Here is a 16,434-nt window from a genome sequence, read left to right as displayed (position 1 = left end):
CAGGCAGAGAAAGAGAAATACCTTATGATTTCCTTAATATGTGGAATTTAAGAAACAAAACAAATGAAAAGGAAAAATAAAGAAAGAAACCCCCAAAGAGACCCTTAAGTATAGAGAAGAAACAGAGGGTTACCAGAAGGGAAGTGGGTGGGAGGATGGGTAAAATAGGTGAAAAGCATTAAGAGTACACTTATCTTGACAAGCACTGAATATTGTATAGGATTGTTGAATCACTGTATTGTATACCTGAAACTAATATAACACTGCATGTTAACTATATGGGAATTAAAATTTTTAAAAAGATGTAGTATGTATATATGTATGTATGTATGTATGTGTGTGTGTGTGTGTGTGTGTATATATATATATATATATATATATATATATATATATATATATAATGTAGTATATATACACAATGGAATATTACTCAGCCATGAATAAGAATGAGATCTTGCCATTTGGAACAACACAAATGGACCTAGACAAATACCACATAATGTCACTCACATGTGAAATTTAAGAAATAAACCAACCGGGGTGGGGCACCTGGGTGGCTCAGTCGGTTAAGCATCCAACTTTGGCTCACGTCATGATCTGGCAGTCCGTGGGTTCGAGCCTCGCATCAGGCTCTGTGCTAACAGCTCAGAGCCTAGAGCCTGCTTCTGATTCTGTGTCTCTTTCTGTCCCTCCCCCACTTGTGCTCTGTCTCTCTCTCTCAAAAATAAATAAACATTAAAAAAAAAGAAATAAACCAAATGAACAAAGGAAAAAAGAGACAAACAAACCAAAAAACCAGGCTCTTAAATATACAGAACAAATTAATGGTTACCAGAGGGGAGATGGGTGGGGGATATGTGAAATAAAGGGGATTAAGAGTATTCTGATTTGATGAGCCCTGAGTGATGTATGAAATTGTTGAATCATTATATTGTACACCTAAAATGAATATAATACTGTATATTAATTATGCTTCAATTTAAAAAAAGTAGAATATGAAACAAAATGTATAATATCAACACATCACTTACTCACTCATAAAGAAATGAGATCCAGAAGTTATATACTACGATTGTCTTTAGATGATAAGATTATGGGTATGTGTTAATTTCTTCTTTTGGCTTATCAGCACTTTATATATTTTCTTCTACCATAAGCAAGTAAGTAAATATATAAGCAGGATTACAGAGGACCCCAGGAGGGATATCGTAAAAAAAAAAAAAAAAAAAAAAGGAAGAAAGGAAGAAAGCAGAAAGAAGGGAATAGAGCAACAAAAGAATGCAATGAAAATATGACAGAATAATTAATGTGTCTAAACATATTCAGAGAATTAAAGTTTCTGGTTAGGTTTGGGAATGACAAGACATGAGAATCTAAGTTACACAAGGTCAGAAATTTTTGTGTTTTGTGCACTGCTGTATCCCCCAAAGTTTAGGATGTATCTAACACCTGATGGGAAACTATAAATATCTGAGTGAACTAACAAATGAATTATTACAAAGAAAATTAAATAAGGCATTTCTAAGCTTTAGAGAAAACAATTATATAAAAATTAAATATTGTAATCATATAGTACATGACCCTGCTGTGTATAAAATATATACAGTCTGATTGTAAATATATTGTGATATAGCTATACTGAGAGGACAGAAGGAAAAAGCATATGTGTGGGTATGTACATTAGAGGCAGAAGGGGAAAAGGGAGAAGAGTGGAGAGAAGAAATGGAGGGAATGGTGAAAAAAGAGAGAGACAGCAAATAGATGGTTAACTATGAGAGCTAAATCATCATCTTTCATAGCAGACAGTCAATAACCAAGGCCCACATAAGTCTGTTATTCAGAAATAAGGATATAATGCTAGAAGAAACAGTTATAAGAAGAAACATCTAAAACAGTCAAAACTTCTTCTAAGGAGTGAAAGTTGGGAGTACCACTGCTCCAATGTACAGGCAGTTGCTATTTTGCAGAAGTCTTGTTGAACTGGTTGACTTTTTAAAAATTTTTTTAAATGTTTTTATTTATTTTTGAGACAGAGACAGAGCATGAGCAGGGGAGGGGCAGAGAGAGAGAGGGAGACACAGAATCCGAAGCAGGCTCCAGGCTCTGAGCTGTCTGCACAGAGCCCGACGTGGGGCTCGAACTCAAAGACTGTGAGATCATGACCTAAGCGGAAGTGGGACACCCAACCGACTGAGCCACCCAGGCGCCCCCTACTGGTTGACTTTTTAAAGTATGTGTATGCTTGCTATCAAAAACAATAAAAATTAAATAAAAAATAGATTATGGCACGTCACAAAGAGGCCAATACTATGTGATTCCACGTATGTGAGGTAACTAGAGTAATCAAACTTACAGAAACAGCAGAAAGGTGGTTGCCAGGTGCTGGCAGGGAGAGGAAATGTGCAGTAGTTTGATGGGTATAGAGTTTCAGTTTTGCAAGATAAAAAAGTTCTGGAGACTGGTTACATAACAATGTAAATATACTTAAAAATGGTTTATATGGTAAATTTTATATTATGTGTATTTTATCACAATTAAAAGATGGCAAAATTGTCTGAAATGAGAATTCTTCGGTTCTGCTTCTAATAACAGCTGAAGAGTTCTATAGGTCCCAAACTCCCATAGTTACTCCCATAGTTACATATTTCTCCCCAATACAAACTTGGGGAGAAAACAAACAGAACTGAAGCACTGAAGAGTCACGGAAAACAAGCAGAAACTGGAAGAAGATCAGCACTTGAATGCAGTGGCACTGGGAGGGTTCTCAATTTCTTTTTTAATGGCTTTCAGCTGAAGGCCGGTCTTAAAGACCCAGAGAATAGAATCTGAGCTGACCAAAGCACTTGAAAAGGGAAAAAACCCTGGAGAGGGCAGAGAGAGAGAGAGAGAGAGCGAGAGAGAGCGAGAGCGAGAGCGCCTCAAATTCTGTGTAACAACCCTGCCAGTTTGGGCTGACCGCTGAACTACACATGAATGAGGCCGACTCAAGCATCCATCCGAGTTAAAGTTCAAAGGGCTCGGCAGTGATTTTCACTGTTACTCGCATGGGAGATAGGGCTTGGAATGTGAATTCAGTCAAGTTAAATGCTTGCTAACACACACAAAAAATTAACATTGTTTAGAGGACTAAAAGTGAATTCTAGAGTCATTCCCAGTACCAGGAAACAATAAAAAACTGCTAAGTGTACAAAGGAAACCATGACCAATACTCAAGATTAAAGCTGACCAATGGAGAGAAGCCCCAAGATAAACCAGGTGTTAGAGAAAAGCATTTTAAAGGAAAAATAAAGAATAAAGGAATTGTAATGAATAAAATGGGAAATTTCAGTAGAGAAATAGAAATTTTAACAAAGATACAAATAGAAATTCTGAAACTGAAAAATCCAGTATCTAATTTAAAAAAATCATTCTATGGGCTTAACAGCAGATTGGAAATAACAGAAGAGTTGATGAACTTGAGAACAGATCAATAGAAATTATCCACAATGAAGAAAAAGGAAAAAAAAAGATTCTAAAAAATTAGCAGAGTCAGGGACTTCAGTAAAGATCTAATATACCTGTAAATGAAATTCAGAAGGAAAGAAGAAAGAGAAAAGGTAAAAAAAATTTTTTTGAACAAATAATGGCCAAAAATTCTTCAAATTTCATGAAAAGAGAATTCTCAAACATAGCTTTGATGGTGAAAACTGATTTAACTTTTATGGAAAGCAACTGGGCCATGTGAATCAAGAATCTTAAAAGTATTGATATGCACTTTGAGTTTGTAGTGCCGTTTATAGGAATCCATACCAAAGACATGGGTAGAGATAAAGTAAAAAATTTATTCTAGCAATGCTCTTCAAGGCATAATTTATAATAGCAAAACCTTATATTATCCAATAATAGGCTAATAGATGAATATTGAGCAATACTTGTCATACAATAAATATTTGTTGAATGAATTAATATCAAGTTTACATAAAATAAATTATGACATCAGAAAATATGTTACAGTGAAAAAGCAAAAATTCAAATTCAGCATAAGTATAATCTCTATTACTCAAAATAGAATATACTATTATAAAAGAAAGAGGGAGAGGGCTCAAAGGATCATCTCTGAATGGTAGGATCATGAATGATTTTTATTTTTTACACTTTTCTGTATTGTTAAAAATTTTATAGTGAGAATGTATTTATTTATATTATCAGAAAACTGGACCTATATAAAGCTGTAAAAACATACCAAACATATCCTTAATATCTTTGCCTTAATATCTGTATCCTACATGTTCTTGCTTTCACCCACCCATAACTCAGGTTTACCTTGGTCCAGAGTCATCCCCATTCATATCCAGATTGAGTTCTCGGGGTTTAGTAAACTCTTTTGCAGCGAGTTCTCTTGACTTAAATACAGCTTGATTTCTTAACCTGGAAAAAAAAATTAGAGGCTTTCTAATCCTTGGAACCTAAGCAACTGAACGGTAACCCTTGCAGGACCATATGCTTTCAGCTAGACCTCAAACACTTGTTTTCAAATTAAAACTTTATCTGTCAGAGCGCCAGGGTGGCTCAGTTGATTGAGAGTCCGACTGTGGCTCAGGTCATGAGTTTGAGCTCTTTGCTGACAGCTCAGAGCCTGGAGCCTGCTTGGGATTCTGTGTCTCCCTCTCTCTCTGCCCCTTCTCAGCTCATGCTCTGTCTCTGTCTCTGTCTCTCTCTCTCTCTCAAAAATAAAACAAAACATTAAAAAAACCCAACAACCTCGATCTGTCAAAATAAATGGGCACTTCCTAAATACACACAGGATGTAAATAAAATAAACACAAATCAGTTTTACAGGAATTTCAATTTTCTTTATTTACAGAGGAGTTGGAGAACACTGAGTTGGTCAAAATATCATTTAAAACCTCAACACTATAGATGCTTTAGGAGTACTTTAAGTTTCTTCATTAGAAATTTCAAGTTTCTTTCTATTCACTCCTAAGCAAGTGTATTTTGATTATCAGCGTCTTAATGGGAATTCTAGTAACACTAAGTATCACTGACCATGCCCAATATATCCATAAAAGGCAAATATTTCTCATATTGTCAATTCAAAGAGCTGGGGCTATGTCTCACTGACCAATGTGTTTTCTTAAGATCATAGAAACTGAAAGAAATTCTATCCAGCAATGCTAACTAGCCCCATCCTCGATGTGCTGAGGAGGGAAGGCAGAGAAAGAAATTAGCATGTTCTACCAGAGTCTGGATGGCAATTAACCACTGGCACTTTTTCTACCCATATGTGACCTTTTCTACCCATTTTCTAAGTTTTTTTAGAAATATTCTCTGGCTCATTTTTAGAAATGAAATCTGTCGAAGTATATTCTTTAACTATGAAATAAAACCAGGAAGAGGGGAAAATATTATTAAAACGGCATTATCATTTCCATCATTGTCAAAGACATTCTTATAACTGCAACTAATTATGCACAGTAATAAACAAAGAAAAATATGTAGGGGGCGCCTGGATGGCTCAGTTGGCCAAGTGTCCAACTCTGGGTTTTAGCTCAGGTTATGATCTCAGTTTGTGAGATTGAGCCCCGCCAGGGGCTCTGAGCTGACAGCATGGAGCCTGCTTGGGATTCTCTCTCTCTCCCTCCCTCTGTGTCCCTCCCTCACTCTCTCTGTCTCAAAAATAAATAAATATTTACCAAAAAAAAAAAAAGTAGATTAATTACCCTCTAGGAACTTAGAATTTTATAATAATATTTGGTAGTGACACATACATAGGTAGGTAAATGCAGAGAGCAGGGAAGCTATACTTCTATCAGACAAAATAGACAAATCAAAAATTGTAAAAAGACACAAAGAAAATCACTATATAATAATAAAAAGGTTGATGCATCAAGAGAATGTTAGCAATTGTACATATACGTGTATCTAACACAGCAACACCTAAATTTATTAAGCAAATACTAACATATCTGAAGGGAGAAACAGATAATTCAATAACACCTTCAATACCCTACTTTCAACAATGGATAGATCATCCAGATGTTAAAGAAACACTGGACTTGAACTATGCTTTATATAAAATAGACCTAATAGACATATACAGAACATACCATCAAACAGCAGCAGAACACATATTCTTTTCAGGTATAAACAGAACATTTTCCAGGACAGATCATGTTAGGTCACAAAACAATTCTTAGCAAATTGAATAAGACTGAAATCATACCTTTTCCAAACATAATGTTATAAAACTAGAAGTCAGTAACAGGAGGAAATGGGAAAATTCACAATAAGTGGAAATTAAACAACACACTCCTGAACAACCAGTGAGTCAAAGAAGAAATCAACAGGGACACTGAAAAATATCTTGAAACAAATTAAAATAGAAACATACCAAAATTTATGAAATGCAGCAAAAACAGTTCTAAGAGGTAAGTTTATAGTTTTAAATGTCTATATTAAGGAAAAAGAAAGATCTCGGGGTGCCTGGGTGACTCAGTTGGTTAAGCATCTGACTTTGGCTCAGGTCATGATCTCGTGGCTCGTGAATTTGAGCCCTGCATCAGGCTCTGTGCTGACAGTCAGAGCCTGGAGTCTGCTTGGGATTCTGTGTCTCCCTCTCTCTCTCTGCCCCTCCCCCACTCACAGTCTATCTATACATATCAAAAATAAATAAACATTAAAAAAATGTTTTAAGGGGCGCCTGGGTGGCACAGTCGGTTAAGCATTCGACTTCAGCCAGATCACGATCTCGCGGTCTGTGAGTTCGAGCCCCGCATCAGGCTCTGGGATGATGGCTCAGAGCCTGGAGCCTGTTTCGGATTCTGTGTCTCCCTCTCTCTCTGCCCCTCCCCCGTTCATGCTCTGTCTCTCTCTGTCCCAAAAAATAAATAAACGTTGAAAAAAAAATTAAAAAAAAAGTTTTAAAAAGAAAAAAATTAAGATCTCTAATAAACAACCTATAATTACACCTCAAGGAACTATAAAAAGAAAAACAAACCAGGGCCAAAGTTAGCTGAAGGGAGGAAATAACAATGGCCAGAGCAAAAATAATAGACTAGAAAAATAATAGAAAGGGTTACTGAAACGAAAAGCTGGTTTTTTGAAAGGATAAACAAAATTAACAAACTTTTGTTTGTTAGAAGAAAGAGAGGACTCCCCAAAAAAAGCAGAAATGAAAGAGAAGCCATTATAACTGATACCACAGAAACACAAAGGATCATAAGAGGCTACTATAAACAGTTACATGCCAAAATATTGGATAATCCAGAAGAAATGATAAATTCCTAGAAATATACAACCTTCCAAAACGGAATCATGAAGAAACAGAAAATCTTAACAGACCCAAAATGACTAAGGATTAGATTAAATCAGTGAGTAAAAATCTTATGACAAAGAAAAATCCAGGACTGGATAGTTTCACTGGTGAATTCTACCAAACATTTTAAGACGAATTAATACAAATCTTTCTAAAACTCTTCCAAAAGATTGAATAGGCAGGAACATACCCAAATTCATTGTATAAGGCAGCATTATACTGATACCAAAGCCAGGTAAGGACACCACAAGAAAAAAAAATAGGTCAATAATTCCAATTAATATAGATGAAAAGAAATCTCAACAAAATACTGTCAAAGGGAATTTACTACATTAATAGAATAAAAAACAAAAATCATATGATCATTTCAATAAAATGCAGAAGAAGCACTTGGCACAATCCAACATCCTTTCATGATAATAGCTCTCAAGAAATTGAGTATAGAAAGAACATAACATAATCAAGGGCCATATATCACAAGCCCACTACTAACATCATATTCAAAGGTGAAAGGTTGAAAACTTTTCCTTTAAGATCAGGGACAAGACAAGGATGTCCACTCTTGTCACTCTTCTTCTACATAATACTGAAAGTACCAGCCCGAGCAATTAGGCAAGAAAAGCAAATAAAAGATATCCCAATCAGAAAGAAAAGTAAAATTTTCTCTGTTTGCGGATGGCATAACCTTATGTATAAAAAACAATGAAGATGCCATCAAACGTTAGAACTAAAGAAGAAATTCACTAAAATTGCAGGGTACAAAAATCAACATACAAAAATCGGACGCATTTCTATACACTAACAATGAACTACTTAAAAAATAAATTAATAAATCAATCCCATTTACAGTTGCATCAAAAACAATACACTTAGAATAAATTTAACCAAGGAGGTAAAAGATCTGTACACTAAAACTATAAGACACTGAGGAAATTGAGGAAAACACAAATAATGGAAAAATGTCTTGTGTTCATGGGTTAGAAGAATCAGTATTGTTAAAATGTCCATACTACCAACAGTAATCTACAGGTTGAATGCAATCCTTATCAATATTCCATTGAAATTTTTCACAGAATTAGAAAAAACAATTCTAAAATTTATATGGAACCAAAAAGACCCCAAATAGCCAAAGTAATCCTGAGAAAGAACAAAGCTGAAGGCTCCACACTTCCTAGTTTCAAACAATACAAAGCTATAGCAACCAAAACAGTGAAGGTATACAAACAGATATAAAGACAAACAGAACAGAACAGAATAGAAAGCCCAGAAATAGACTTGAGCATATACGGTTGGTTACTCTTTGTTCAGCATACCAAGAATACACAATGGGGAAGGGATAGTCTCTTTCAATAAATAGTGTTGGGAAAATTGGATATCCACATGCAAAAGAATGAAAAATTAACTTGAACTGGATTAAAGACTTAAATATAAGACCTAAAACTGTAAAACTACAAGAAGGAAACGTAGAAAAAAACTCCTTGACATTAATCTAAGAAATTATTTTTTGGATTTGACACCAAAAGATCAGGCAAAACTAGTAAAAATAAGTGGGACCACATCAAGATAAAAGGCTTCTGCACAGCAAACGAAATAAATTATAAAAATGAAATATATATATATATATATATGTATACATATAATCTCTCTCTCTCTCTCTCTCTCTCTCTCTCTCTCTCTCTCTCTCCCTCACACACACACACACACACACACACACACACACACACACACATATGATAAAGGGTTAATATTCAAAATATATAAGGGACTTACACAACTTTTTTTTTTTTTTTTCAACGTTTATTTTTTATTTTTGGGACAGAGAGAGACAGAGCATGAACGGGGGAGGGGCAGAGAGAGAAGGAGACACAGAATCGGAAACAGGCTCCAGGCTCTGAGCCATCAGCCCAGAGCCCGATGCAGGGCTCGAACCCACGGACCGCGAGATCGTGACCTGGCTGAAGTCGGACGCTTAACCGACTGCGCCACCCAGGCGCCCCTGGACTTACACAACTTAATAGCAAAAAAATCCCTAAATAATCCAATTAAAAAACTGGCAGAGTCGCTGAGAAGACATTTTTCCAAAGAAGACATACAAGTTGACTCACAGGTACACAAAAAGTTACTTGACATCACTAATTGTCAGTGACATGCAAATCAAAACTACAGTGAGATATTGCCTCACACCTGTTAGATTGGCTTCGATCAAAAAGATAAAAAGATAACAAATGTTGGGCAGGATATGGAGAAAAGGGAATTCCTATACACAGGTGGTGCAAATGCAAATTGGTACAGCCATTATGAAAAATGGTATGGAGGTTTCTCAAACAAACTTTAAAAACAGAACCACCATATGATCCCACAATCCTACTTCTGGGTATCTGCACTCCCATGTTCATTGTCGCATTACTCATAATGGAAACAACCTAAGTGCCTGCTAACACATGAATGGGTAAAAAGATATATAAAAATATATATTATTCGGCCAGGAGAAAGAAGGAAATCCTGACTTTTGCAACACCATGGATGAACCTAGAGGGACATTACACGAAGTGAACACACCAACACACCAAAATATGTGAGTCATAGTTAAAACCGTGCTGAGAGGGAAATTTATAGCACTAAATGCTCCCACCAGAAAAGAAAAAAGTCTCCAAGTAATGATCTAAGTTCCCACCTTAAGAAATTTAAAAATACAAGAGCAAGACAAATCCTACACAAGCAGAAGGAAGAAAATATTAAGAAATGAATGAAACTAATAAATGAGACCAGGATTCCCTAGATACCAAAGTTAGACAAAGACAGTACACACACACACACACACGCACACAAACACAGACCAAAATTCCTCATCAATATTGATGCAATGCCCTTAACAAACTCTTAGTAGATGGAATTTGGTAATATATAAAAAGTATTTTACACTATGACCAAATGGGACTTATTCCAGGAATGCAACACTAGGTCAATATTCAAAAATTAATAAATACAATCCACCATATTAGCAGGCTAAATTAAAAAAAAATCACATGATCACATTAACTGATGTATAAACAGGATTTGAGGAAATTTAACAAACATTCATGATAAAAACTTTATATAACCTATAAGGAGAAAATTTGATAAATTAAACTTCATCAAAATTAAAAAAAAAAACAACTTTTGTTCTGTGAAGGATCCTTTTAAGTAAGATGAAACAGACAATCCACAGAATAGGAGAAAATGTTTGCAATCCACCTATCTGAGAAAGGACATGCCTAGCATATATAAAAAGCTCTCAAAATTCAATAAATCTCAAGAAATCCAAATAGAATATAGACAAAAGATACTACAGAGACAATTTACCCAAAAAGATGGAAGAAAAACAAACAAGCAAATGAAAAGATTTTCAACATCACTAGCCATTAGGGAAATGCAAGTTAAGACCACAGTGAAATATCACTACACACAGATTAGAATAGACAAAATAGAAATTTGTGACAATTCCAAACGCTGGTAAGGATGTGGAGAAACAATTTCTTATACATTGGTGGTGAAGACATATTTTATACTAAATATAGTATAAGCTAAGTATACATTTAATTTTTTAAAACTAAATATATACTTATCATATGATCTAGCAATCGCATTCTTAACTTTTATTTGTAGAAATGAAAACCTTAGTCCACACAGAAACTTGTATAAAGATGTATGTAGCAGCTCTCCTCGTAATAGGCAAAGAACCAAGTTGTCCTTCAATAGATAATTGGTTAAACAGATCATGGTATAACCATATCATGGACTACTACTCCACAATCAAAAGGCACAACATATGTTACAACCTAGATGAATCTCAAGAGCATTATACTGCGTGAAAAAAAGCCAACATCGAAAGTTCATACACTGTATAATCCCATTTATATAACAATCTCAAAATGCCAAAATTATAGAAATAGACAACAGATTACTGGTTTCTAAGGGTTAAGGATGGTGGGGGCAGAAGAGGGTGGACAACTCAAATGGGGTAGTAAAAAGGAAACCCTGGTGTTGCTGAAATAGTTCTATAGTTTGATTGTTGTGATGGTTACACAAGTCCACACATTGTAAAATGCATGGAACTAGACACATTGTACCAAAGTTGATTTATTAATTTTGATATTGTATTCTAGTTATGTAAGATATAGCCATTGGGAGAAACTGGGAGGACCTCTCTGTACTATTTAAGCAACTTCCTGTTAATCTATAATTATTTATTGAAAAGTTTATAAATCTCTATAAATATGTATAAGCTTTTACAATTTATGCATACACAAAACTTGCTGAAAAACTGTATTTCATAGCTCTCTCATCTAAGCTAGGATGATCGAGATAACAATAAAGACTTTATTGTCATTATGCAGTATTATTTTAATAAATAGAGCTGTTCAAATGAACACAATGTCTATTTATTGTCATTACATAGCATTATTTCAGTAAGCAGTGCTGTCCAAGTGAACATGAAACCTGTTTTAAAATTATGCAGTCTGCTGGACTATGACCTCTTTAATGACCACATTGGATTCATTTCTCTATCCTAAGTGCCTAGAACCATTTCTTACATATCATAGGCATTCAATAAATGTTAGTTAAATAAAGTTCTCAAGAAAGATTAGACATCAACTGGAGGATTAGAGATTGGGGTCATCAAACTGAAGCAATCTTTTGGCCTTTGGTGAAAAGCTTGTTATAAGAGCCTTCATTTTCAGTTATGTTAAGAGCCTCCAGCTTTCAACAGTGAAGAACAGAACTGTCCGATCATGAATAAAGAGAAAGTGGCAGAGCACTTCTGGTTCCAAGCAAAGCATTACACTAAAGGAAAAATTCCAAGAAAGAACTCTCAAAGATATTAGAATCTAAAAAATATTGGCAGAATCTGTGAGTGAGAGACAATGAACTCTAAGAAGTAAAAGAAAATGACATTTGTACTAAGTGTGTCTGTATAGGATGTACGTGTCTGCATAGAATGTATGAATGTGTACAAAGGGGAAATGGTAAGTTTGATCAAGAAGGAAATGGCAGGGATATATATACAAGCACTTCTCTCTGAAAACTTGTAATTTATTTATTTATTTATTTATTTATTTAAGTTTATTTATTTATTTTGAGAGAGAGAGAGAAGAGTTCAAATGTGGGTAAGTTTATTGGAATTGGTTATTGAACAGGTTATGTTTCATGACGAGAAAAGGTTGAATTTAGAAGGCTCTTATCATTTGTTACATTTTATATTATGGTGGATAGACATAAATATGGTATGATGACAGTTAATCACTCTGCTTCACAATCTGATTCCACATCCTGAAGTCTCAAATTTTTACTTAATGCCTAATAGTCTCCATAATGACCTCAAATAGCAGAAGATTTTATGTAACAATATCTTTTAAAAATATTCTCTTTAGAATCCAGCAAAAGTTACAATGGACTGCTCAGAGGTAGATATTCTAGGCTAACATTTGGGAAGATGGGGTAATGTTCTAAGTCTTCCAAAGAAGATCATAGAATTTACTTAGTCATCATAGTTAGTATGCATCTTGAGGAAGCCAAGACCCCAAGGAACCTCTGTGCCTTTGCAACTTTATATTAGTACAAGAGTCATTTTACACGGAGTTCTCCAACCTAGACATTGCTGAGAGAACAGGTAAGACTCACCAATTATAATCCAGTCGAGACTGATGAAGCTGCTGCTGTTTCAGAAGAAGCTTTGTCTCCTGCTGGGTCAGCAGATGCTGAAGGCGCTCTTTTTCAATTTCCAGCTCCATTTTCTGAAGCATAAGTTGCTGCCTTCTATTTTCCGAGAGTTGCTTTCTGACATCAGTTTCACTAGCCTGCTGTGTTCCTTGACCATGCAGCAGGGATGCCCAGGAAAGCCCACAATTATTGCATGATTCCAGATGTGTTTTGGAATATTGAGGGGCCATGTGCGTAGAATGACTTTCATGAACATGATCTTCATTTTCAGAAAGTCTATGACCACAACACTGACTGGATGGAGAAGGCTTCAGGTGTTGGCATTGTTTCATCTTCAATTCCGCTGGTGGGGCTTTCTCTGTAGGGACTGCGTCTACTAGTTTTCTCCCTGGGGATCCATAATCACATGTTCTGGTCTCTAATGGCACCCTGTCTTGGTCCTCTTTAGGACAATGAAAATCTGCTGGCTTCAAAGAATTACTCTTAAACTCCACAAGGGATTCTGAAGCGGAGTCTTGGATTGCAGACATAGGCCTCTGCTTGGTTTGATAGCAGGTTTGTGATTTGGCTACACTCAAGTAGGAGCCATCCAGTTCCATACCTGAAGACCGAAGAGTGCTCTTCCTATTGGATACCTAAAAGGAACCACAAGATCATTTGTCAAATAAGAGCACACTGAAAGGAGTTCTTTTGACTTTTCAGAAATCAGTGATATATGTTTCTCAAAACAAAGCTCTTGTTCTGTTCTTAATAAATGATAGTATTCACATAGCTAAACAGACATGTGCCACAAAGCCAAACCCATTTTCAAACAATCTCCATTTCAGTAAATCCAGATGTAAGAGAAAAAGAAAGTACTTCCATTTGCTGTTTAAGCAAGATTCCAGGAGTTGGAAATAATGAGTTTTACGTAGAATCAACTTTGAGAAGAGGCAAAAGCATTAAATGCTAAGGTCTTAAAATGCTTACTTTTAAATACTAAGCCAAGAAATCCACTCAGCCACCTTAAATACCCTTTGAAATGTCCTTTGTTTGTCCATTACACACAATGAGATTTGATGTAAAACAGTTCATCTTATACTGAATAGGATGTTAGTTACTGCCAGAAATTTGATGAGTTTTTATAAGTATCTTTACAGCACACAGATAAAACCAAGCACTTTCCAAAAAATATGATTCTAATCAAAAGCGGTTTTTTAAATACAAAACATATTTAATTTCAGCTATAAACATAAGTGGTTTTTCAGTTAAGCTATTCGAGTGATCATAGCCTGATAGAACTCAGGCAGAAAGGAAGCAGTTGCAAATTACCTTTGGCAGGCCAATAGCATGAGCTTTCCCAGCATTTTAGCCTCATGCCTGTTCTATCAGGGAGAGCAAAACTTAGCTTATATCAGTGATTCTCTAACTTTAGCATGTATCAGAATCACCTGGAGGAATTGTCAAATGTGAATTTCTGGGCTTCATTCTTAGGGTTTCCAATTCAGTAAGTATGGAGCAGAGTTAAGTGAAGCTGTGTTTTTAACAAGTTGCCAGATGATGCTGATGTTGCTAATCTGGCACCACACTTTGAGAACCACTGGTGTCACGGGACATCTGACTCCTCCTGTGTCCCTCTTATAGGACTGTTTTGGTAACACTGGCCTCATCCAGGTAATCCTAGATAATTCCCTCATCTCAAAATCCTTAAGTTAATCACATCTATAAAGTCTCTTGTCATACAAAATCCTTTGTGTCATATAAAGAGAGACTTTCACAGGTTCCAGGAATTAGGACATGGACATATTTGGGGGGGCATTATTCAGTCTGCCACAACTTCTTTTTAAATTAGAACTAAATCATAAACAGTTGAGATGGTTACCTTATTCTAGAGACATGAAATAAATGAATAATTGAGATCCCTAGCAGAAGGGAGAAAACAAAAATTCCACCAATTTACCTTGTAATAGTTGAGATGATCTGATTGGAAAAAAATGTCAACAGATATACAGCAACACCATGTTTCCTATATTCTTTTTTAAATACATTTTTAAAATGTTTATTTATTTATTTTGAGAGAGAAAGAGAGAGAGAGAGAAAGAGAGAATCTCGAGCAGGCCCCAAGCTTGGCTCAGGGCCCAACTCGGGTTCAATCCCACGACTGTGAGATCATGACCCAAGCCAAAACCAAGATACTTAACCGACTGAGCCACCCAGGCATCCTTGTTTCCTATCTTCCGATAAAAGAGGATTATCAGAATTATTATATTATTATAATATATTATATTATTATAATGATTCTCAAGACTTTGAGTTTCTAAAACAATACTAAAGGAGTTCTATTCAAATGAGAATGACCCATATCTAGGAAGGAGACTTGGTCCTCTTCAAAGAAGACACACAATCCTTTACACTGAGCAGGTGACACGGAGTAGATTGCAAGCTACGGAGAAGAAACTAGTCCTAGGGCAAAATTTATGATAAACTACCTCATAAAAAAAATTAACCTCATTTTACAACTAAAGGGAAACTCCAGTCCACATTAATCTCCCCTACTCTGAACTTCTGTAGCACTTACTGTCAAAACAAATATTTAACATTTATCATCTGCTACTCTGTATGGTAAGCTATCTTTTCATAGAATTATATTTAAAAATGACAGGTGAATTTTTTAAAGGTCTGGAAACTTAAATCCACTCTTTTACATTGTCCTATATTTCCTAATCCATGTGTTGGCAACTTAACAATGGCATGTATGTATTATTTTATATTCTTATTTTTGTTCCTCCGCATTATTTACATATGTGCATCTTTAGATACTGATATAGCTGATACTTATGTTAATGGTACTGATTATTAAATTACTCATAAATGTCACATATTTGGAATATTTAAAAATGTTTTTTTGGAAGTGTCAGGTATTTGGAATATTAAAAAAATACTTTTGTTGGTAGTTAACTTTTTATGTTTATGAGAAGCAGTTCAACTTAATGATTTTGATGCACACTTTGCTTAAAGAGAACACTCCTTTGCCAGTTACTGATGGGTGACTGTGCATGTTGGTAGGCAGAATTCTAGGATGGTCCCCAAGATTCCTGTCCTCTTTGTGTGCCCACGTGTTATTATCTCCTCCCCTTGAATGTGGGTATAACTTGTGAACGTGATGAGATATTAATCCCATTATTACATTAGAGTATTATGACCAAAGGGACATTACAGATTAACTCAGGCTCCTCCTAATCAGTAGAGTTTGAATTAATAAAAAGGAGATTATCTTTTATGGGCCACACCTAATCAAGTAAGTCCTTTACAAAAGGGTCTGGTGCCCTCCCTAAGATAAGAGATTGGCTTTGAAGAAACAAGCTAAAGTGTTATGGGAGGACCAATGAAGGGGGTCATGTGGCAATGACCTCTGGAGCAGAAGGCAGTTTCCAGCCAACAGCTGGCAAAAAATGAGACAT

At 35.4% G+C, this 16,434-nt stretch overlaps 1 protein-coding gene across 12 annotated transcripts in view; it reads right to left on the bottom strand.

Moving 5' to 3' along the window:
* The window catches only part of KIAA1328 (KIAA1328 ortholog), a 360,849-nt gene that overhangs the window by 129,140 nt on the left and 215,275 nt on the right, over nucleotides 1–16,434 (bottom strand). For 11 of the 12 annotated variants that reach the window (XM_045458624.1, XM_045458623.1, XM_045458622.1 and 8 more), the window contains 2 exons: nucleotides 12,956–13,629; nucleotides 4,303–4,407 (listed from right to left, as the gene is read on the bottom strand). In XM_045458624.1, the coding sequence (XP_045314580.1) occupies nucleotides 4,303–4,407; nucleotides 12,956–13,629 (779 nt within the window). The remainder of the gene's footprint in view (nucleotides 1–4,302; nucleotides 4,408–12,955; nucleotides 13,630–16,434) is intronic. The other variant, XM_045458626.1, reaches the window with a different exon arrangement.

Source organism: Leopardus geoffroyi, chromosome D3, assembly GCF_018350155.1.
Source record: "Leopardus geoffroyi isolate Oge1 chromosome D3, O.geoffroyi_Oge1_pat1.0, whole genome shotgun sequence".
In the NCBI taxonomy this organism is placed as follows: Eukaryota; Metazoa; Chordata; class Mammalia; order Carnivora; family Felidae; genus Leopardus; species Leopardus geoffroyi.
This window is presented reverse-complemented; position numbering and strand designations above follow the sequence as displayed.